The sequence below is a fragment of the Ambystoma mexicanum genome, chromosome 1q, assembly GCF_040938575.1.
Source record: "Ambystoma mexicanum isolate Mex_15411 chromosome 1q, UKY_AmexF1_1, whole genome shotgun sequence".
Lineage (NCBI taxonomy): Eukaryota > Metazoa > Chordata > Amphibia > Caudata > Ambystomatidae > Ambystoma > Ambystoma mexicanum.
In genome coordinates, this window is record NC_090922.1 from 243507991 (window position 1) to 243531577 (window position 23587).

The window sequence follows — 23587 nt, forward strand, 5'->3', positions numbered from 1 at the left end:
TGTCCAGTCAATGCCAAAAAGTGTTCAAGTGAGGAGCCTCCTGCGATTAAAGAAGACCAGTCATAAGATCCAGAATCCAGAAGCGCTGCATACACATTTTTCCCGAAAAGTATATCCATAGTTCCAATTGTCTTTCCCACTTGGGAGTCGGCAACAAAATGATGAGTCATGTCATGTGATACGATTAGTGATGTCATCAGAAAGTGGATTTAAGATTGTTTGGTTTTGTTTAATACTGTGCCAGCTCACCACCATAGTAGTCTCAGAGGGCATAGGCGTTTTCCGAGGTAAGGTGAATTAAGTCCCAGGATGCCGCGACTGGCAAATGCTGTGATATTCGACGGGAGGTGTGTCGAAGTACAATCTGGTGTGTAATTCTAAAGCCTGAGGGGGCTAGAGATGTGCTCAAGCTGTCCCAAGGAAATAGGGGGCTTGATGCGATAATAAAACAAAGCCTTAGGGGTTAGGCAACCATTTTGAACCAAAGCAAAACGTCTTCAGTAGTTATTACAACGTTTTACAAACAAGTGTATGTCCAAACTGTAACTTTATTTAATTAGAGCTGTTTTCATTGCCAACGTATTCTCGCATTGCTGAAACATTTCTTATTATTTTAAGGAAAGAAAAAGTCAGGAGTTTTCATTTAAAATACAATAAGACGTACAATCCCGACAATCACTGCAAATTTGGTTTTCTTACGATGGGCTGCACCTTCTCGCCTTGTTTCGTTCAACTTCTCAAACGTTCAGAAAATGATTCTCTTTTTGTCAAATCCAAAAATACAATTCTCCAGCAGCTATTCCTCTCAGGGCGAATGCTCTGGTTATTAAAGACGGGCCGCTTGGCAGAGTGCTCTGTAATGCTGGAGGGTGAACACTGATGAACCTACCCACATCCTGCCCACACCAGCACGTGAACTGAGCAAGTGAGAACCTTTCACTTTTCTTAGATTTCTAGAAGTATAATCATTAAGTTATTCGACTACCTTTCCCTAAAGCAGACAATTGCAACCAAAGGAACCCTCCTTGGAAGGTGGAAAACCTTATGGGCCTGATTCATGGAATTTGTAGCGCGGTGCAAAGTAACTTTGCACCACAAAAATACACTTGCAATGCTCTGTGAATCAGGGTGTTTCTTGCCAGTCCAAAGTCACTAAATCAGGCTCTTTGTATTGCAGATCCTACAGTTGCCAGTAGCAGACAAGCGGGACCTGCAGGAGTCAACCTAGATGCCAGAACTGTCTAAAGAAAAAATAAAAACTAAACAATCCCGAGCGCAAGTGAGAGGATCGCCGCTGCTCTCCATGAAAATGACAAGCTGGTCCACAGAGTGACCTAGAAGAAGGTAATTTCCTTGATGCCATGCTGACCTCCTACTGAGAGTGAAAAAGCCCATGTGTGAGGTATGAGTAGTCATGACCTCTAGCTATATTCTGAATTTCATGCACCCTTCTGGTGTCATCAGAAAGTATTCCGATCAGAGAAGGAGTGGGTAGGCCTTGCAACATGCCGATACCCATTTGATTGATCAGCCTCGCTCCAGTGTTGTTGCTACTCCTCCGCCATTTCCTGAACACAATATTCTCCTCTTGCCTGCTCCTCTGCTAGCGGGCGGCTGTTGGCGGACGTGATCTGCTTTCTCTGTCCCCACTCCTGTCCCCAGACATCGGTTCCTCCCACAGCATGCTCCTGTAATACAAGGTCCTTTTCTTTACTTTCAGACCACGCCAATCACACACAGCTCACACACTTTCTCTTCGGGCCGCTCCAAGCATATGGGGCCTGCCTTCGTTTTCCAGGTGCCTTCATTTTCCAGGCCACCTCGGAACACATGGGGCTCACCACCATTTTGTCATGAGCTGCTCCTGATATTCATGGCCTGCTTGCTGAGATTATCCCTCCCCTGCCTATTCTTATTGTTCTCCCTATTTCTTCTGGTGACCTGCTACTGTCATCTCTGGTCCAGAACATGTTGTCTCCTCCATGTCCCTCCCATGGTCTTCTACATCTCAGTAGTAGCTCCTGCTCTCATGTCCATCTTCAAGTGCACCTACAACTAAGCTGAGCCTAAGTATGTGTAGGTATGTACAACTTTGGTCCTACGACCGGAACTCATATCCCTACTTCCCTACTCAACATTTCCTGGCTCCTCTACTTTCTGCTACTCTGGCTGTTCCATACCCTGAGCTTCTCTGAGCCAGTCTTTCACCCTGGGTTATTCCATCCACTGGCCACCTTCCTACAGACCTAGGTTAGTTGATGGGCAGCCCCACTTAATAAGCCCTACTCTTATAAATTGTGAAGCAAAGGAGGTCTAGGCATTAGTACGTGATCCTCTCTACCACTATCAATTCCTTGTATCCAGAGCCCTACTACCGTGCTGATCGTCTGTCTGCTCCCAGAGTCCTGACTTGACGGGTTGCAGCCTGTTCCCTCCAACTCTGCATCCTAGACATTCTGGGCGGTGGTTCTGGACTATGGGTGGACATTGCATCTCCATAGATATGAGGGGTCAGGCCATGCCCAAGGGACTGGGTTGTGCTATCATCGATCTTCATTCAATGCTAACTTAGCTGATTTCTCACAGTTCTGGCTACAGCATCTCACTGAAACCATAATCACAAACAATTGTGGTGCACAAAACTATATCTCTTTTTAATGGCCAAAGGAGAATCAAGTGAAATCTTTCAAACAGATGATAGCACAGAAGCAACGTGCTGGTCTTGGAAGCAAGACCATGCAGAGCAACAGAGGTTCGAATCCCAGATCCGCGCTTGGAAACCGAACTGAGGTGCGTTATAAAAAAAAAAACAATAAAATAAGAATAATAAATATATCTTACTGTAAAATAAGGCTCCCCCAGGGACTAGCTTGTGCCCTCCTGATACCTTGTTATGTGGAAAATCAAAATCATATTAGAAATCAAAATCATATTAGAAATTAATTGCCGGGACCATCACCTTATTGGGCTTTTAGTCGCACCTCTCTCATCTCTGCATAAATGCAGGGGTCTGCAACCCGTGGCTCTCCTCGTGATTGGTCTATGACTCTTCCCGGTCCTCAACATTGACTATGCTGGTTAGGGCTGATGGTATTGTTCACAACATGTGGAGAGCCCAAGGTTGAAACCCCATGACTTATTGTAATTTGCCTGGGGCTCAGTTACCCACCTAGTGTGCCCCTCTATAGATTCCCTTTGGAGTAGGAATTCACTGAGCGGTGGGGAGTACAGCCATGGGATTGTGGGGTGGTGTGGAGTGCGGCCATGGGATGGTGAAGTGCTGTGGAGTGTGGTCACTGGATGGTGGAGTGGCATCGAGTGCGGCCATGGGATGGTGGAGTGGTGTGGAGTGCAGGCATGGGATGGTGGAGAGGTGTGGCCATGGGATGGTGGAGTGGGGTGGATTGTGCCCATGAGATGGTGCAGTGGTGTGGAATGTGGCTATGGGATAGTGGAGTGGTGTGGAGTGTGGCAGTTGGATGGATGGTGGAGTGGCGTGGAGTGCAGCCATGGATAATTGACTGGTGTGGAGTGCGCCCATTGGATGGTGGAGTGGTGTGGAGTGCGGCCATGGTATGATGGAGTGGGGTGGAGTGTGGCAATGGGATGGTGCAGTGGTGTGGAGCGGGCCATGGGATGGTGGAGTGGTGTGGAGTGTGGCCATGGGATGGTGGAGTGGTGTGGAGTGCGGGCATCGGATGGTGGAGTGGTGTGGAGTGCGGACATGGGATTGTGGTGTAATGGGAGCGTTGGGGCATTTTGGGGGACAATACAGTGTTTTTTCCCCTAGAACCAAAGTTTCAGGCCTATAAGCAAACTGTTGTTTCATCTATTTTGTATGGCATGGAGCCCAGATTTCACAGTTCCAGCATTTGGCTAGCTGTCTTAGAAGGAAATCTTTGTAGACCGGTTCTGGGTTTGTCTGGGGGTATGCCTGTACAATATGTTCGATACCAACCTTAGACCTATGGGCAAGCGAACTATCCCCGCAGTGCATGCTATATTAACAGCTTCACCGATACCATACCTAGAATTATCATCCACCCATCTAACAACTTGGTGATCCTTGCGGTACGGAAGCTAGCGCTTTGCAGTGCCCCCCGCATTCAGATATATTTCTATACATGATGGTAGATTTGCACGGCTATTTGACATATCACTTAAACACTCTTGTTCCTGCCCTTTTCTTGTAACTTACTAAGAGGAGTTACATTCTAACCTGAGACATGGGCTCCATCGATTTGTAAGGAGGCACCTGGTTTTTCTTAGCCCTGGGTTTACATGGTCATCGCGGCCCAGTCATATCCGACTTCGACAAGTGGTCGCGTTTTTTCAGCCCCAGCCCCCAGACCATCCTCACCACGTGACCGGGAGGGGACACTATCATTTTTTGCTGGCAATAGTAATACAGTGTTCGCATCCCCTCTTGAATCATCTGCACTCCGCAAACACAGTTTTACACACTCTAATATAGGTGCCGCCCATCTAGCATTGCGCTGCACCGTTCCACAAGCATTGGCATATGCCTCTTGTAAAAACGGTATCTTGAAAGATATCTTCACATGTTCTAATACATGAGTTACATATTCATCTCTGTGCTCCATCTTTCCTTAAGCATTCGAGGGGCGACATACTCATCCAAGATGGCGTCCTAAAGAGGCTCTACGCACTCTAGCAATTGAATGCCGCTGACCTCACTAGAACGCGCGCCGCGGATCCAAGGAATATGGTCTCTTTGGGAGCCGGGTCGGACGCAGTGCTAGAGGTCTCCTGTAACGATCGTAAGTAAGCACACTGGATCATATTATCGTGCGCGAACGTACCCTTGATATTTATCAAAGTTTCTCACTAATACATCAGATGCTGGACAGCGGCATCTTTTCATTTCCCCCGTCTCTTTGCAGCAGTGTAAGCACACGCGCCAATAAGCACAGACGCCAGTCTGACAACGGCCACCGAGACAGAGTACTTTGTTATCTGAAGCCTCCGGTACTGACATCCGAGGTAACCTGAGTAACCATATTTGGAGTAGATTCTTTCTCATATCAAACCCAGAGAAAAGAACAAACATGTGTGTATTTTTCTTTCCCCGAACTCTGTAGGAATGATGTCTCCGTCCTACCGCCAGTAAATTGGGATCGAGGATAATTCCCCTTCCCACTGAAACAACTTCTGTGTTTCTAGTCAATAAGATATGGCAGTCGGGTAAGGACTTTTGTTATTGTTTCTTCAGGTCCTGGCCACATTGGTGATACATAAATGTATTAGTGCATGCTTCACATTACTAAGGCAGGAGATGCAACATGAGATAGTCCAGTTCACCCTCTTTTAGATATGGGAGCCTACCTTTGACACTGAACTGGGGACCAGCATTTTCCTCCCCTCCTCACCCTTCCCTTTTCCCACTCCTTACAAGTGCATGAATTTGGAGCCAATAGATGGGTTCCTCTTATTAAATAGCACATATCTACCTTATGATTAAGGAGCACAGGAATTAAGCTGCACACCCTAATATCCTGGACCATGGTGGTATTTGGATATTGCTCAGGGGTTTGTTCTAGCCCCTGATTCTCTGCCTTTTGTCTTCCCCCTAGGTAGCAGAGGTGCTGCATAGATCAACACGACGATCTCTCAAAGGAACTCTTCCTCGGCAAAATACAGGTCCTGAAGAACATGATCCCAATTATAAGCATCATTGAAACCGGTCGACCACAAAGGGCACGAGTGACCTCATGCCAAAGACAATGTCCAACAGAATTAAATCCGAACATGTTTAGGAATAGTGACATTTTTACTAGAGAGCTATACTATCCTAGAGTAGATTAATTCTGTGTTCTCTGGTGAGAGCATTTTATATCGGTGACAACACTGTATAGGCTTATAGTGGCTGTGTCTTCCTCCCAGCAATGATAATTAAAATATAGATGGAAATCCTGGTGCAAGCACAGTGCACAACCACTTAGACAGAGACAGATATAATTAACATTGTCTCTTTTTAATAGCCTTTAATAGCCTATACTGCTTTATTTCTTTTTAGTCTTTTTTAAAGTTGGTATGCTTTGAGTCAATGGTATGATAGAAGATTAGATAGGGTAAGCCTCTTTCCTATCCCCTATTAGATAGGCGATACACCACTCACAGCATAGGGAGAGAAGGTACTTTGTAGGCAGGGACAGGTTGTTCTTCTTAGTAGGGAGAGCATGTATGTGTGCAGGAGTGGTACCCAGATGCCATATGTATGGGAATTTATGTTCAATAATCTTTCCATCACCATTTGTTTGTGATAACAGGTTTAGCATTAACGGTCGGGTAATGCTCCGGGACCTTGAGTCCTGTCAATAAGAAGCCCTAGGTGTTTTTCAGTATGTTCATGTGACAGAAGGTTTGCTTTGTATCTTAACATAAAAATATCTCCTGAAAACACCATAGTGGGTGTCCTCGGCGAAGTGGAGCAAGTTCTCAGTGATCATGAAATGAGCACATTTGTGAACTTGAATATACAGTTTAGGAATTACATGGGTGTACGGATTGGCGGGTGACTTTCTACAGTTCAATTTATGAAAGATGTTAAGCGGGCAAAGCACTAAGTGACTGCTCTGGCAATGCCAGTCCCCTAGAGTGTTTGGTTAGGCTTATGTCCCAGTATCGCTCCCTCCTAAAAAGAGAAAAGTCCAAGACTAGAGCTAGTTCTACCCTAGCATGTTGCTAAGGATATGGCATAGTATCTCTGCCTTCTAAAATGGGAGAACCACCAGACTAGAGCATGCTCTATCATCACTATCTATCACTATCAAATTCCATATCATATCTCAATAGCTCCACTTCAGCATGTTGCTATGGATATTGCCCAGTATCTCTCCATATTGAAATGTTGGCAGCTCCAGGCTAGAACTAGCTCTCCATATCTCTCCTCTAGCGCTCTGTAAGGAATATTGCCTGGTATCTCTCCCTCCTGAAAATGGAGAAGCCCCAGACTAGAACTATTTATTTATTTGAATTTTTATTTAGCGCTGAAGATAAAATGTAATGGGGAACCAAGGAAAGAATGGTTAAGGACCAAATAGAGGTAATGAATTCCAATGTTTGGGTGCTAAAAATGAAAAAGAACGACAGAGGAATTGCACTCGGGAGGCTTAGGCACAGATAAAAGGTGAATTGATTCAGAACGTAATGAAAGGGTAGGGACATAGATATAGATAATCGAGTTTATATTGGGGGGGCAGGCCATCGGGTCATCTTCGACTCCACACTCTCCTTCTCCCCTCACATCGCTGACGTCTTTAAGAAGTCACACTACCAGCCGCAGCTCCTCAGAGGTATTCTTCCTTTCCTCTCCTTCCCCCAGAAGCTCACTGTCTCCAGAGCTCTGGTTCTCTCTAGGCTGGACTATTGCCACAGCCTCTTTCTAAATCTGCCTGCTTCTACACTCCGCCCTCTGCAACTCATCCAGAACAGGACTGCAAGACTTCTCCTTGGCCTCAATCCCAGGGATCGTACCTCTCCAGGACTGAAATCTCTGCACTGGCTCCCAGTGGCTGCGATGATTAAGTTCAAAACCCTCTGCATTGTCCACAAGGCCTTCTGGGGCCTGGCGGCTCAATACCTTCAACTCTCTCTTCCTAAATATCTTCCTTCTCGAGCTCTTTGCTCATCCGCCTCCAACTCCCTCATGGTCAGTCACTTCTCCAAGCAACGAGTTGGTGGTAGATCTCTTTCTTCGGCTGGGGACTCCCACTGGAACAGCCTCCCTGCCCCCCTGAAACTTGAGGAGACCATCTCAGGTTCGGGAAGCACATCAACACTTTTCTCTTTGCTTCTGCTTTTTCTCTTCCTCTACCTTGCTGATTTCCAGTTTGAAACTGAAACTGCACTGGTTACCTGGCCACCCTCTGATCTCAGGCCCAGGTCCCCTCCCCCGCCAGTCGCACACGTGCACTGCCTTCCTGGTAACCCCCGCACTTGGGGACTGTTTTCTGTATCCCTACAGTCCCACTACCAACACTTGACACCTGATGCCTGCACTTACCCTTTACCCTTGCACTTGACACCTGCTGGCCATGCTTTACTTAATGTAATTTATGCTATTATCCCATGTACTGCACTGTCCCCTCCCCTTTCCCCCTGCACTTCCCCCTTTGCCCCTTCCCATGCACTTGCGCGATCTGAATGGCACCTGGCCTTTTAGGATCGCTGTCTGTCTTCCCTCTGTTCCCCCACCCTTGCCTCGTCATGCCTTGAAACACTTGTGTATAGGCGTGTTATAAATGCCTTATCATATCATATCATATCAAAACATTTAAAGACCATGCATAAGAAGTGGAAAAGCAGCTCTGAATCATGGATTGTATAGAAGAGGTGATAGACACACGAGCGGGAAGACAAAAAAGAGTCTGAACAGCAGAGTTAAGATCGAACTTAGAGGAGCAAGACGATAGTGGGGAAGGCCAATTCAGAAGGTAGAGCAACAATCAAAACGTGATAGAATAAAAGAAGAGAGGAGAAGTTTAGTTGCCTGGAAAGAAAGAAAAGTTTGAACTTTGAGAATGTTGTAGAGAGATCAGCATTAGGTGCGAGATACATTAGAAATATGGTCTTTGAAAGAGAGTCACAAGTTAAAGATAACGCTAAGCTTCTGTGCAGATTGACTGACAGGAGAAGTGGAGGGTGGGGGAAAAATAGAAGAGGGAGAACAAATGGATGAGGCAGTTGAAGCAGGGGAGAATGCGTCTTTGATGCTTTTAAATGAAGATAGCTAGAAGGCATGCAAGATTGGAGGGCCAAAAGACAGGCAGCAGTAGTTGAATTAAGAGAATCACAGAAAGCAGTGAAAGATATAAGATTTGGCATAGAAGAGGCAAGAAAGCCCAAACGACTTAACAATAGAACTTAAAGGGGAAAATGAAGGGGACCAAGACTGGAGCCTTTGAGGACATCGTTCAGTAAGGGAACAGTGTCAGTCGTTCTGCCAGCCGGGAAACAGAAAAAGCGATCAGAGAGATAGGACTGAAATCCTTAATCAACATGGACGCGAGTTGCGAAATCGGCAACATCCATCATCTGCGTACAGTTATCTAGTTTTTGTTCTGGATTTCTGCACTGAGTTTGAAATTCCCAACTGATTCCTATGTCTAAACCCAGCCAAATCTACAAAACGGTGAATTATTCTTGCAGGCGCATGAAGCAAGCGTTGATAGTTGGGTTTTTGCCGCAGTGGCATGTAAATTCCATGTCTACCCCCAGAAAGAGAGGAGCAAAATATGAGCCTGACTTGAGCAAGTTGTCTTGGTCAGTAGTGATTGCGCTGACCCCTTCATGTGTTGGCCAGAGAGCCCATCACGGTGGGAAACCCTCCCTTAGAACTTGCCGCTATCGCAGACAAGTGCACAGCCAAGCGCTCCATTCTAATGAATCATTAAAGTGGTGGGTGCTCACCTGCCAAGCCTTGGACACAAGGAAATATTGGGGCACACAATGCTCACCTTGTCCCAGGACAGCGGAGCCGCCATGCCAAAGCCAGAGAACCTGCAAGAAATAGACAGACGTCAGGCGTGCCACTGAGAGTGCAAAAGTGCAACGCGGTGTAACATTACTGCGATATGACAGTGCACGCAGGCATCGAGTGATCAGTGTCAGAAACAGCGCCGCACGTGGATATTACACAGTACTAAAGCATTTCCTCCTTTTTAATTCACCTTAAAATAAATGACCAATATTTACTGCCATTTTTCTTCACCTAAAACATGACTAAAATAGTTAAAAGGGGAGGTTGTGGAAATATCTCCCTTTACTCTCCCACACCCACTCCATAAATCTGTGTTTAGTCTGCAACGCTCGACTCCTTGTTCTGAGGTCGATAAACTGAGTACCAATAAATTGGACCACAATGATTATTTTTATTATTTCTATTTTTTTATTGTGTTTTGGTTCCCACAGACAAGCAAATGGAAACCTTTCACAAAGAACAAAGCATATAAAGGAAAAAAGAAGAGAAAAAAAAGAAAAGCGATACATACTTGTTAATACATTTCTTCATCAATAAAAAGTGCATTAAAAAAGTAGTACATTTCTTCCTAAATAAAAGAATACACTTAGAGGTAAGATTTTACCATAAAACAATAGATCAATTACATGGTAAGGACATGAGAATCACATTCAACAGCAAAATCATTCAGCAAGTTGATGACAAAAGAAAAAGATGGAAGGAAGGGAGGATGGAACTACAGCTGCATTTCTTCACTTATATCTTCAGAGTTTAACAACTGTAACATTTTTGAGATTGTGCCGAGCAACCCGGCTAGGGCCAGTATCATGCTCTGTAGGTCGCCCCCCATCAAGGTAAACCAAAGAGCTTCATTACCTATACCAATGCCCAGATGTGTTCCTCTATCTCCCTTTAGAGCAGTGCACCCCATCACCAGATGTTTCATAGTTTCTCTCAGGTCATTTTTGCCAGAAAACCTACAAATCTTGTTCCCTGACCGGATCATCCAACCACTCACTCTCTCCAGGGTGTGGAACTGGTTAAAACAAAAACGCAAGTACAGGTTTCTTTTTTTTTTAAACAGGGAAAAATAAGCATTCTTTTGACAAATATTCCCTTTCGTAATTCAACTTTGCATATTCTTTATAAAGAATAAGGTAGCCAGCTCCTCATTGGTTTTAACCCAACCGTGCTGAAATAATTTCTTTTTCGCACAGGCTGGGTTAGCAATTAGTTCTTCTTTAGAGGACCCTATCATCACCAAAAGAGTGCTCAGTTCTTCCTTAAATTTGGTAATTGTGTAGCCTGAAGTGCGTGATTGTTCAGCTTCCCACCCTATGTACATTGATTGGACAGGCGGGTTCAGCAGCTTGGCATAGTCAGACAATTTCCTCCATGTAGCTATAGTGGCCAATGAGACAAGCCCACATTCATGCCTCGCCACTGAATTAGGAACAGAATGTACCAAGCCTAATGTCTTTTTCCATAACATACCCGGTATGGTGTTTAGTTTTTCACCCAGATCATTTAGGATGATGTCTAATCTGTATAAGATAGTTGATTCCACTTGCATCAAGTAGAACTGGATTAAAGGTTCAGGGAAAAGAGACATAATTGGGCATATATCCTTTTCATTAGTAACAAGCTGTATTTTACGTTGATTAGTTGCATCGCAGATTGCTTAGAGGGTGTGTTGGAAACTAGATACCCCAGATAGGTCAGGGAGTTTACTCTCTCAAGAGGATCTGCACTCAGCCGCCAGGTCAGGGTTTTGGACTGCGTTTTGTGGAAAATATTAGAATTCTCGATTTGGATCCATTCCCTTTTAGATTGTTTTCGACTGCGTAAGTGTGGACAATGTAAGTTTTCTCTGCAGTCCAATTGGAGTAAGGTCGAAGAGTACAATATCGTCCGCAAACGCTATCCAGTCCAGTGTCACCTTGCCGAGCCTGACTGGGTTTGTGTACCCCCTCTCCCATATCGGCAGTATAGAGGTTGTACAGGGTAGAGGATACAACAAAGCCCTGCCTCAAGCCAACATATGTGTGTACCGGGGCCGTCATTGAGCCCTCCCTGTCAAGTTTTTCTCTGACTGTTGTATCGCGCTGTAGCAAAGCAAGCAGTTGTACCAAGTTGGATGGTACGCCTGCCACCCAAAGTTTTTCCCAAAGCCGTCCCCTACTGACTCTGTCAAACGCATTAGTCATGACAATAGAGGCCATATAAACGGTGCATAGTGCTTTTTCTTTTACGGCTGCCCGCATGTTTTTATTTTATTATTTTTCATTTTATTGTGATTTAGTTTCTTACAAAACATTTTACACATAAAGTAAATCAACGTAGGTCATTTAGCATCTTCAGATTCTCGACAAGTACAGAAGGACTAACGTATAACTGCTTTTCTTGGTTATTTCAGCTTTTAACCTACATGTTAGTGTCATCTTTACTTATTACGTGAGTATTTCCAGAGGAGCCCTCAACAGAGTTTCTCAAAACTTCCTCCCTTAGATTCACAATTGCACATAGCAGCGCCGTTTTATCGCCATACATAGCCAAGACCCACCATTCATCTGTAGTTAGTGAACTCGCTTCCTGGAAGAATTTGCCCAGATGATTTTGTCGCTGCTTTATCACTACAGGACAAAAGCCTGGATATGCACCACAGCAAAGATATTCAAGGGAGTGTCCATTCCTGCATGGAAGCCGACCTGAGAGACAGATAGTAACTTAAGATTGTTTATCTGAACTTTTAGTTCCTTAAGTAACAGCGTGGCCAATATTTAGCTGGACGAATCCAGCAAAGCAATTGGTCTAATGTTTGCTGGTTTCATTTTATCCCCTTTCTTAAAGATCAGGATTATAAACGATTGCTTCCATGTGAACGGGACCTTAAGGGTATGACAGACGTGTTTGAATAATTCCCCAAGTGGATGAACCCAGAGCTCAATATGCTTTTGATAAATATGAGTTGACTATTATCTGGTCTCCATAGAACCCAGTCCGGGTATATACTTAGTCAAGATTTACCAAAAGTTAAACTCTAAGGTGAAAAAAGTTGCCTTTACTTGAAAAATTATGAAAACATTACGCTTCAGTTGTCCTTCAAAACAATTTTATCAAAAATAATGATCTCCTGAGTGAGAAGTCACTAATATGCTCTTATTGAGAAAGAATTTGCCACAATTGATTTATCAATCAGACCAAATTGCCAATGCATTTCGGAAATGAATTTCCTTCATCAGGGCCAGTCTGAAAATCAGTTGTATGCAATGTGTGGCACAATATATTCGTGTGGTACTCCTAAAACTGCCTGACAAATATCAGCACAGCAAACCAGCCATTCATAATACGAGAGAGGAGATGTTCTCCTGTTGCTGGCGCGAACGCGTCTGCGGTGATCGGAGTACCACACGAATATATTGTGCCACACATTGCATACAACTGATTTTCAGTCAGTCAACATTACAGTCATCTTTGCAGTATCTGGTTATATTATTAACGCCTCGGAGTGAAGGACAAATCTGAAGAACATTCACTGCTGAGTTTAACATGAGCCTCATAAAAAATGTATCTCTTGCATTTTATACTTTTTATTTGATAGATGTTTGTGTTATTTATTATGTGTTTGCATTGTTATTGTGTGTGTTTTTATGGGTAATTACCCGAAATAAAGCTGAATTGACCAACGGACTGACTGACCAATGCAAGCTACTTGCTGCTTTGCATGAAATCCAAGAGCATTTTGGGAACGTAAGAATGAACACACATTTTTATATACGCCATCTTTGTGACATTGATTCTAGCCGCAACCGGTCAGAGCACATATTGCACACTTGTCTGCCTGCTCAATTCATTTATCATAATACCCTAACAGTAAAATGAATGCAAACCACATTGAGGCAGGAAGAGGAGCAGTGTGCTGCTAGATTGTGTGGAGCAGGCGGGGCGGTGGGAGGAGTTATGAGAATGTGAGGGTTGTGTGTAAGATTGGTGGAGTAGGTGCACATCATCCTTTTGGATGGGGAAGCGCCTGTGCGGGTCCGCCCACGCATTCGATAATTTGAAAGAAAGAAAAGATAACTTTTACATTGTGGAGCCAGGTGTTGGCTGTGCCACTTTAGCAGCAAATGGATTCCCTGTGTATATTTCTTTCACCAATTTCAAATCACTCAGTCAGCCCTCGGTGCAAGTCACCTCAGCAACCTCTTTCTCGTGGGGGAGTGAGGGATCCCTGGTTCATGAGCAGCTCTTGGGCACTGCTGGGACTGCACCCTGTATAGACCCACACCACTTGAAGCCCTGCATGCAGTGATTATTGGCAGGTTCAGACTGGCCTTTAGGGCTATGCCCAAAGTTCAGGACCCAACATGCTTCTGTCGGCCTGTATGACTTCAAGGTGTAGCCAGTGTTACAGAACAAATATTCTTTAAAATTCAAATTTTGCAACACGTTTTACCAAAAACTCCCATTGCCACTACTCAAAAGTCTGTCACAAAAGTAACTGATTGCTATTTGTTACTTCGTCCGGTTTTGTATTGGTGCCAAGCTGATGTTATGCCCCACTCTAACCCTGATCCTTGGGAATGAGACCTCAAGAGAGAAGAGATTATTCCCAAGAATAACTCTATGCATGCAGAAAGTTCCCATTGGAATCTGCGACTTTTTATCAGAAACTCGAGACATGGTTGGCATCTTAGGTAATGTCACAATGGGCGAGTGAAGGCAAAATAACTTTCATTAATCTGACCATGGGGGTGGAGAGGGTGCCACCACTAAACAGCCCTGTTAACGACCCACACCGCTGCACAGAAAATAAAACTGGGAAATTGAAGCGCACCACAATGTACAACATTGGAAGGGATATGTGCCGCAGGCAATCAAAACTGAGACGGTATGACAAGATATCACCACTAACCAACCACATCCCTCTGCGTACACCTCGCAAGCTCTGAACTACACACAACCCTTCCCCTACAGCACAACAAACCGCACGCCCCCTTCACCACACCACAACAACGAAACAAACCACACATAGCCTCCCACAACAGCACATGATGGCTACTGACAGAAAATTCCCACCTACGCTTAGCGAACTGTGTAAAACGAACTGAAGCTGCTAACGGCACATCACAGCTCTCTTGCTGTTCCCTCCCGCTCAGTCTTACTAAATTACCCCCCACACCTTACCCTCTTGCTTTACAGATCCGTCAGAGCGCCAGGGACCACGCAGGTGGTGATCGTGCGCGGTATGAAAAACCTTTACGATAACATAACATTGCTTAAAACCAATCCTTTTTCTGCAATTGTATTCATTTTAATTTGTATAAAGTGCTCTCGTTTTTGGTAGGCTAGTAAGTACATTTTAGGCACATGGTAATGCATCACTTGCATGTAAATAACATTGCAAAGAGTACTCCACAACAGGCACTCTTAGAGCAAAAACGTACCCTAACCGAGAAATGTTGGATTCATGCCTCAAAGACAGTTTTCATGCAAATCCAAGTAGATGGCAGCATTACGTAAAAACCCTGTTGTCACCGTATATTTAAGGCAAACATCACACGCTGCACATAGTTGCACTGAACGCGCACGCTCCACGCAACAATAAGTTGCTTTGTGAGTCACTCCCAGGAAAGGACATCTGCGTAAAAGTCCCAATACTTTGAATTGGTCTTTTTTTTCAGGCACTGGCGCCCCCTGGGAAAACCTGAAGTCGGTGACCAGTATATTTAAGGCAAACACATCACGCTGGGTACACGGAGCTGTGTTTCCCTTAAATATATTGTGACACAATGCACTGCGTTTATTAGTGCACACTGCTTAGGGTGAAAGCATATTTAAGCAACAGTTATATCACAGCGCGGAGAGGTCCCTGTGCCCTGCTGGCTTAAGACCCACTTCGCAAAGGCTGCGATGGAATGTCCGGCTTTGCCATAATAGGATATACATCAAACATGCACGTCCCAATTGTTCAGCTGAGTTTAGATACAGGCTCAGAATCCATAGAAAAGCGGAGGCCGGTCCTCGTCCTAAGTTAACACTTTGTGGTTTTTGATTCCAGGGCGGAAACATCAATTTGAAATTGTTTTTTATTGTACGGATGTGAACAGTAGCCAGAGAGTTCAGGTTCAGTAATGGGGCATTTTCCCTCAACGACAAGTTTGATGTGGAGAAAATACTCCCTGTGCTGATTTATGGGAGAGTTGTCTATGAGCGCCTATGGGGCTCTGTGCTTCATGTGCTGTTTAGGACTCCCCAGAGTTAGATGGTATGAACATTAGTGAGAACAACAGCCTGAGCAAAAATGGTGTTCAAAGCCAGTGGGGATAGCTGTCTATAAATGCTCTGTTTATGAAGTGCAATCAGGTGAGCAAATATTTGTATGCAAAGATGTTTTTAATTCCAAATTGGTTCACTATCATCCAAAGATATGTGCAATTCAAAACAGTCATTCCAATCCGTCTCTGTGTGTTTCATGTCTGTAGCAGCTTTTTCAAGCGTGGGTGATTTTTCCGTTTTTTTCTGGATGTGCAGAAGCAAAAAACAGAACAATCCCAATAATCGAAAAGGTCAGGGAGACACCAGCCCTGCACCAACTGTCTGACAGTCCTGAGGAAGTGCCATTTAAGGGCAGGTAACACGTGTCAGCTTTTTTGAATGAATGCTTCGATTTGTATACATCTTATTTATTTATTTATTTATTTATTTATTTATTTATTTATTCGTATTTGTATAGCGCGCAACAGCCCAGAGGCATCGTGGCACTTGTTACAGAGAATGAGCATACTTGGTTACAGAATTATACAGTTGTCATATACACTTATTGACAATTAAATATATGTACATAAATGACATCACAGTTATACTACAATATACAGTTTGAAGAGAGTGGGAAGTGGGTGGAAAAGAGTTAGATAAGGAGTGTGGTTTTGAGGTTTTTACGGAAAGCATGGCTGGAGGTTTCAGCTCTGAGGGTGGCGGGGAGTGAGTTCCATACTTTAGGTGCTATGATTGAGAAGCCTATCCCTCCGGCTTTGGTTCTACAGATGCGAGGGATGTGAAGTTGTTTGGTATACTGAGTTCTAGTGGGGCGCGCAGATGCGGTTCTAGATATAGAATCTGATAGGTATGTGGGAGCTGTGCGGTTGATGCATCTGTGTGGGATAGTGAGGATTTTGAGTGTAATGCGGTCTTTGACCTGGAGCCATTGAGCTGACTGTCTAGCTTGTGAGATATGGGGCCTCATTACGAGTCCAGCGGTAACCGCAGCGGTAAAACCGCCTGGTTACCGCCAGACTCGTATTACCATTCCGCCTCCGTAACTCCCGGAAATACCAGGGCATTAAGACCCTGGTGTCCCGGGAGTCACAGAGGCGGAATGGTGTAAATCCCCATTCCCATTGAGTCCGATAGGACTCAATGGGAATGGGGAAGTGGAAACACCTGCACCATCTCGTAATGGTGCCGGTGTTTCCACGTCCGCCTGCAGGCGGGAGGTGTTCAACCCGCTAGGTCAGACCTGGCGGGAAGATCACCTCCCGCCTGTAGGACTCGGGATCGGGCGGTCCGGAATTAACAGTGGCGGCGGGTTTACCGCCACTGTTAATTCCGGACCGCCCGACCTTTAATGAGGCCCATGGTCTTTTCTAGGGATGCTCAAGGCCGATCTGAGAGCATTGTTTTTTGTAGTTTGCAGTCTAAGTTTTTGGAGGAGGATCCTGCTAGGAGAGCATTCCAATAGTCGAGTTTGGCGCCTATGGTTGCTCTGGCTATTGCGAGGCAGCTGGGTTTAGAGAGGTAGGGTTTTATAGCATTGATAAGTTTGGTGCTGTATGCTGACACAGAGGCAATGGCGCTAACTTGTTTATTCATTGTTAAGTTGGCATCAATGTACACACCTAGAGTCTTGACAGAGGATGAGACCGTGATGGTGGAATTGTCTATGTTAAAGTTGGAGTATTGAGGATTTAACTTAGCTAATGTGGCTTTCTGGCCGAGGATAAGAATTTCAGTCTTATCCCCGTTAAGGCATAATCCATTGACAGCCATCCATGCTTGGATTGTAGCATAGATTTTGTGTAAGGCCGTGGCATCTTGCTGATAGGAACCAGTTAGTGGTAGGAGTACTTGGGTATCGTCAGCATAATTTGTATATGCTATACCCAGAGAGTCAAGTAGGTCGAAGAGAGGTTTTGTGAAGAGGTTGTACAATGTGGCGGCTGTACAGGAGCCTTGGGGTACTCCACAGTGTATAGTTGTGGGGTTGACGTTTGCTATGTTGGAGAATACCTTCATAGCTCTTCCTTCCAGAAAGGAGGTAATCCTAGGGGATACTTGTTTTGAAAATTGAGCTGACTGAGTAAGATGGGTGGTGAGGGTCTTATGATCAACCAGATCAAAGGCTGCCGATAGATCAAGAAGGAGCAGGAGGGCAGGCTTACCTTTGTCCGTGATCTGGGTGATTTGGTTTGTTAGGTCTAGTAAGGCGGTTTCTGTCCCATGACCTTTACGGAATCCAGATTGTTTTGTACCCAATATGGAATTGGGTTCTATGTATAGTTGAATCTGGTTGTGGGCTGCCTTGTCCAGGATTTTAAGGAGGAAAGGGACTGGTGTTATAGGCCTGTAGTTGTTGGGCTGGGCTGGGGTGGGTCCAATGTCATTTTATTTAGAAGGGGGCTTACCCAGGCTTCTTTGAGACTATCGGGAACAGTCCCTGTTCTCAAAGAAGCATTGATGAAGGCAGTTAGGAAGGGGGCGAGGTCTTTAACACATTCCTTAATAATTTTAGGGAGGCATATGTCTCCTTTGCAGAGGGACGGTTTGAGATGTTTAATGAGATCAATGACCTCGGATTCAGTGGTGTCTCTAAAGAAGAATTGGGAATGGTGAGAATCGTTATTGTTAGCTTTTGTGAGAGAAGTTGTCTTTAGGTTCGGGAGGGCTTTGCAATGGTCTTGAATTTTTTTTTGGAGGAGGTCTATTTTGTTGAGCATTGCAGACTGAATGCTTGCGCACCAAGTTGTGTCTTTGATGATCTCATCTGTACTGGTAGGGGGTGTGACCATCTCGTTAAAGATAGTGAATATCTCTTTAGCTTGCGAGTTGGCCTTGGAGATCCTGTCATTGAAAGAGTTTGTTTTTGCTGCGACAATAGCTTCCTTGTAATGGAGAGATATCTGTTTGCAATTATTCTTATTTAAGTCATTGGGGTAAGTTTTCCCGTGTTTTTGTGCCTGGCGCTTTTGTGAGTGGAGGGTTTGGAGCTCATCCGAGAACCAAGAGTTGCAGTGAAAAGATTTGTTTTCCTTCTTGCTTTCGAGTGGGGCTATTGAGTTTATAGCATTGGTAAGTGTGTCTTTAAAAATGTCTGCTGGTACGTTGCTAATGATTAACCAAAATGGAATTAAAAAACATCATTGCATACAAGCAACTGCTCACCGGATTGAACTGAATGAACATTCTACCTATGGACAGCCAGCTTCTTTTTGTGCACGCTGTTTTTCTCATGCCATCTTCACTCCATGCACAGTCATCTTTGACAAGATGGACGAGAGTTTCCATGTGGGCTGAACTCCTGAGTTCCCTTAAGCGGGTGCCACGTGCCCTTCGAGCTGGCACAGAAAGGAGGACACATCAAGGAAGCCTCTTGGGAGCTCTCAAAGGCTCTTGAACAGTGTCACTGCCACAGAGTATTTACAGCACATTAGGAGGCAACAAGCAAGTGGCATCGGTCCAAAAACAGCATAGGTGCACAGGCCCCAAAGAGGGTTTATGTTGCGAAACAGTCTAGGACAAAAATAAACATCGCTGAACTATCAGCAAGGAACAGAGGCAAACGTCCTAAACATTTGCACAGTCTCAAAGAAAAGTTATCGGTCTAAACAGAATTGGAATAAAGAAGGTAAGCACTGCTAATCTCTGGGTCTTTAGCAACCAACCTTCATTGGCGAAGGTTAATCGACGATAATCGGGGGATTATAGCAAGAGTCATTACTGCGGCCAAAGCCACAAAAACCAAAGGTAGACATATAGGTCCTTTCTAAAGAGGTATTAACAGATGCCTACAGCACCAGAAAACTCTGCCAGTAAGCAAAACAGAAAGACTAGAACCCACTACCCCAATATTGAGAAGACACCCATGGCTCTCAATCGGCTAAAGAGCAGAATTGAAAATGATGGCCACACGAGGCAAGATACTATCTGATAGTGCTTCCACGTCCCACAAACATGTAGTGTCTAATGTTGTGAATCCCTACAAAACTAGAAGCAAAGGCTCATTGGGTCAAATTATGCAAATTGCCAAAATCATCTACCGCTCCTAGATGTCTGGCTTATTGAAGTCCAAGAGTACAGTCTAAGCTACCCCTACATAATATATTTATACAAGAGTGCAGGGATTTCTTGACCTTAAAAAAAAATGTTAAACTCATTCTTTCAAAGTGGATAATGGAGCCACAAATTCATGTAAATTGCAGCCTAATGACCACAGCATTTAAAAAAACAGAAGTGAATTAATGCTTTTGAACCACTAGGGGCCTGTTTCATGGAATATTTGCCCGGTTGAAAGTGAATTTTCACTGCTGAAAAGTGACTTTGCACTGCCGACACAAACCCTTTTTCATGGAACCGTTCAAAGTGTATTTTTGCTGTGCACAGTCAGGGCAGGTGAGGAAACCATCAGAAAGAACACAGTTGCATGTGCAGACAGGGTGCAATCCAAGGCATTATTCCCATTATCACCAGCGATGGAGCAGGTGTGAGCACAGGAATCCATTGAGGTGGGCTCTGCAGTGTCGGCATGCACACACAGCAGAGATCAGCTAAGGAGCCTCCATGAAAAAAAGAGTTTAAAAAGCAGGTCACGTGTGTAGGGATGCCTACCTCTCCACCAGCATCAGAACAATGTACCAGTGGCGACGCATGCAGATTCGGTGCATGGAGCTGGGAAACACACAGTGCATCTTTTGCCATGGTTCCTGCTCTATGCTTGGAGTCTCTTACAACACGGGGCGAATGCAGCAAAATGCATGCAAACAAGGTTTATTTATTTCCAAATTCTGTTTCGCGTGAACATGGCAACAAGTGCATCAGAGAGCTAGTCCAACAAACAAACAACACATAACTCGGACCAACAGCACACGAGGACTCACATCGATCCGATAGTCACACCCAAACTCAGTGCACAGTGAAAACTGAACTGAAGCTGCCAACAGGACATCCCTTTTCTCAATTTCCTACTCCCTCTTCACCCGATTAACCCCCCATTCCCCTGCGTTCTTGTTTGCAGATCCGCCTGAGTGCCTGGGGACCAATTCCGTTGGTGATGGTGCGCGGTACAAATATCTTTAACATTAAAATTAACATATAGTCAGTGTAGGAAATGGGCCAGAACAAGGCGGACCAGCGCTCCGGCAAAATATACCTTCCCGGAGCCTTGCTGGAGCGCTGCTCTGTCCACCAGCCCCAGGAGCTAACACAGGGCACTCCCAGATCCTGTGCTTCACGGGCATAGAGCAGTTTTCAGAAGACTCAGCGCAGAGAACTGGCTAGTTTTATTAACGCAGTCTGCTCATTGAAGTGCGTGCGGGTGGCTCACTGTGTGCAATAACTCTGTTGAGCCCTGCCCTATCCCCAGGACCACGGGATAGCCAAAACACTACCACCTACTGTTACACACACAGGAGTAACCTGAGCTTTTCAGACAATGCTGCATGGGAAACTGAATAAAGACACATACAGTGTTGTACCTATCCAAACTGATATATATATGTCCTGCAATTTACAGACATCTCTTTATAAGAGTGATTAGTACCCGGTGAGGGTTAATCAGAATGTAACAAACATTCTGATTGGCCCTTGCCGGGGCTTTACCCGATCGGGAAACCCTCGGCTGGGATTCCTTTCCTTTGTTCCCGGTGGGGGGCGGGGCAGCCCCTCAGCCAATGCAGAGGCTCGAAATGGGGCAATCCCCACTCCAAGCCTCCACACGGCTGGAGGCTGACATCCTCCTCCGCCGGGGATTCAAGTAAGTATTTTCTTTCTTCCACCCTCCTCCCTGGCAAACAATCCCCTCGCCGCCCTCCCAAACCCACTTACCCTCTTTTTTCCTTTTTCGGGAGGGAACACGCTGGGAACACTTCTGTCCCCAGGACTTCCGCTCCCATTGGCCGCCATGGAAAGGGAAAACTGACGCTGCAGCATTTAGGAGCATAAAAAATGCTATTAGTACCCCGGTCTTGTGGGCCAGGGTACTAATAGCAATAAACCCCTCAACTTGGGGGCATCACCGAGCCATAACCATGGGCCCCGGGGCATTACCTGACTCGGTAATGCCCCTGTGGCTCTGGGTTTATTGCTTAAATATTGTGATCAAGCAAAACAGCAGTGTCTAACTTCCATTATTTGCGTAAACTTTTTCTTACTGAATCACTATAACAAATGTTTCAAGTTTACATTCATATGTTCCCATAATGCCCTTTGCTTGTAAGGCAAATCGCCAGGATTGGCTTCTATGAAGAGATACTGGCCCTCATTAGGAGTTTGGCGGTAACCATGCCGCTATTGGTGGGATGGCTGCCGCCCAAATCGCATCGGGGTCCGGGTCCTCGGAATGAGGACTTACCGGGCCATTCCGAGTTCGGAAGGCCCGGTAATTCCTCCCTCTAAGGACCCGGACACGGTCCTTCCCCATTCCCATTTCAGCCCCCAATAGGGCTGAATGGGAATGGGAGAGGGAGCAAACAACGGGCCATTACACGAGATGGCCCATTGTTTGCTCCCTCTTCCCCTCGAAGAGGGGAAGTCGTAATGCGGCGGTACAGAGTGAACGGCGCCGGCACCTTTTACGGCGCCGTTCACTCCGTACCGCCAGGGTCGTAATGAGGCCAACTGCGTTGCAATCTGGCTTAGGGCCACGCATCTCGGCAAGGAGGGGAGGGTTCTCCCAATAAATGTTTTCCATTTCCAGCACTGCATATAGTTACAAAGAAAGGAATGACAACCAATAAAAACAATAACTATAAATATTCAACACCCTCATCAAAATGAAGCTTGTTTTAGCTTGCCGGTGCTGTTAGAGGAGGTAGGTAGTAGTTATATGCAAATCACAGTTGGTCCCACCACGAAAGAGATAAGGCCCGCCAAACTTCCAGTGCAGGTGTCCTCGGCACGGGAACAGAAGCCACCCCAGTTATGTTGCTATATTCTGGTGCAGAGGGGGCGGGCTGCAGTGTTCTCCCTAGGGCAGTACCAAGAATGATGCACCCATTCATTTTCAAGCGAAATGACCATGGTCGTTTAACTTTAGGGTCAGTGGGCTCAGGCTCTAGAACATTCTGTCCGTTAATTTCAAAATTCAACTCGTTTTCTGTCTCTGCTTACTGTTTGCACCGCGCTGTTGAGCTCTTGGCATTAGGTGATGCTTGCAGGCTTTTTGAAAGGACTTTACTCTCCTGTGAAAGTTGCATGTCCTTTCGCCCTGTGCCTCCCCCCGCAACCCTTGCATGTACGACCCGATTTTATTAATGGGGTGATGAAGTGACTTTAAGCTGCATGAGGTGTCTGCAAGGCACAAATAAATGCGTTTCAGCATGAGGCCTCTCCTGTTAATGGACGGGCTAAAATAAAACAGAATGGAATGATAGCCAGAGCAATAACTATTGGTTAAAGGGCCGGCTTGCGCGTTTTACATCCGGTACTTTTCGGTTTTCTTGACAAGAGCTAGTGCACCACCATGCGTTAGGCCCGTTCTCTCCTGGATGAATGTCCTAGTCGTAGAATTAGAGAGCCAGCCAAACTCCTCGTTTCAGCTCCATCCCAATTGCCTAGTGGGCATCTCAGCTCATTCTCCTCAGGCAGCTCAGATCAAGCTGCATTCCAGCGGACTGGGGGTGTGGTGGCGTCCGAAAAGGGCTCATCCGCCTTGATTCTGTTTAGCTTTGAGGCCCCCTCCTCTATCACCCAACGAGCCGCTGCCATGTTTATTTTACCGCGTAATCGACGTGGTGGCGCGGCCTGTTGCTCGGCAACATTTAGGTACATTCTAAAAGAAAACAGGTCAGGCAAGCAAATGAAAAGAACTCAGCCATACACTTCCCTTTCAAA

The 23587-nt window shown here is 45.3% G+C and overlaps 1 protein-coding gene across 6 annotated transcripts in view; it reads right to left on the reverse strand.

Annotated features, from left to right (window-relative positions):
- PTPRH (protein tyrosine phosphatase receptor type H) overlaps window positions 1-23587 on the reverse strand; it is a 687535-nt gene that overhangs the window by 395613 nt on the left and 268335 nt on the right. For all 6 annotated transcript variants that reach the window (XM_069638112.1, XM_069638104.1, XM_069638130.1 and 3 more), the window contains exon 2: window positions 9480-9522. In XM_069638112.1, the coding sequence (XP_069494213.1) occupies window positions 9480-9522 (43 nt within the window). The remainder of the gene's footprint in view (window positions 1-9479; window positions 9523-23587) is intronic.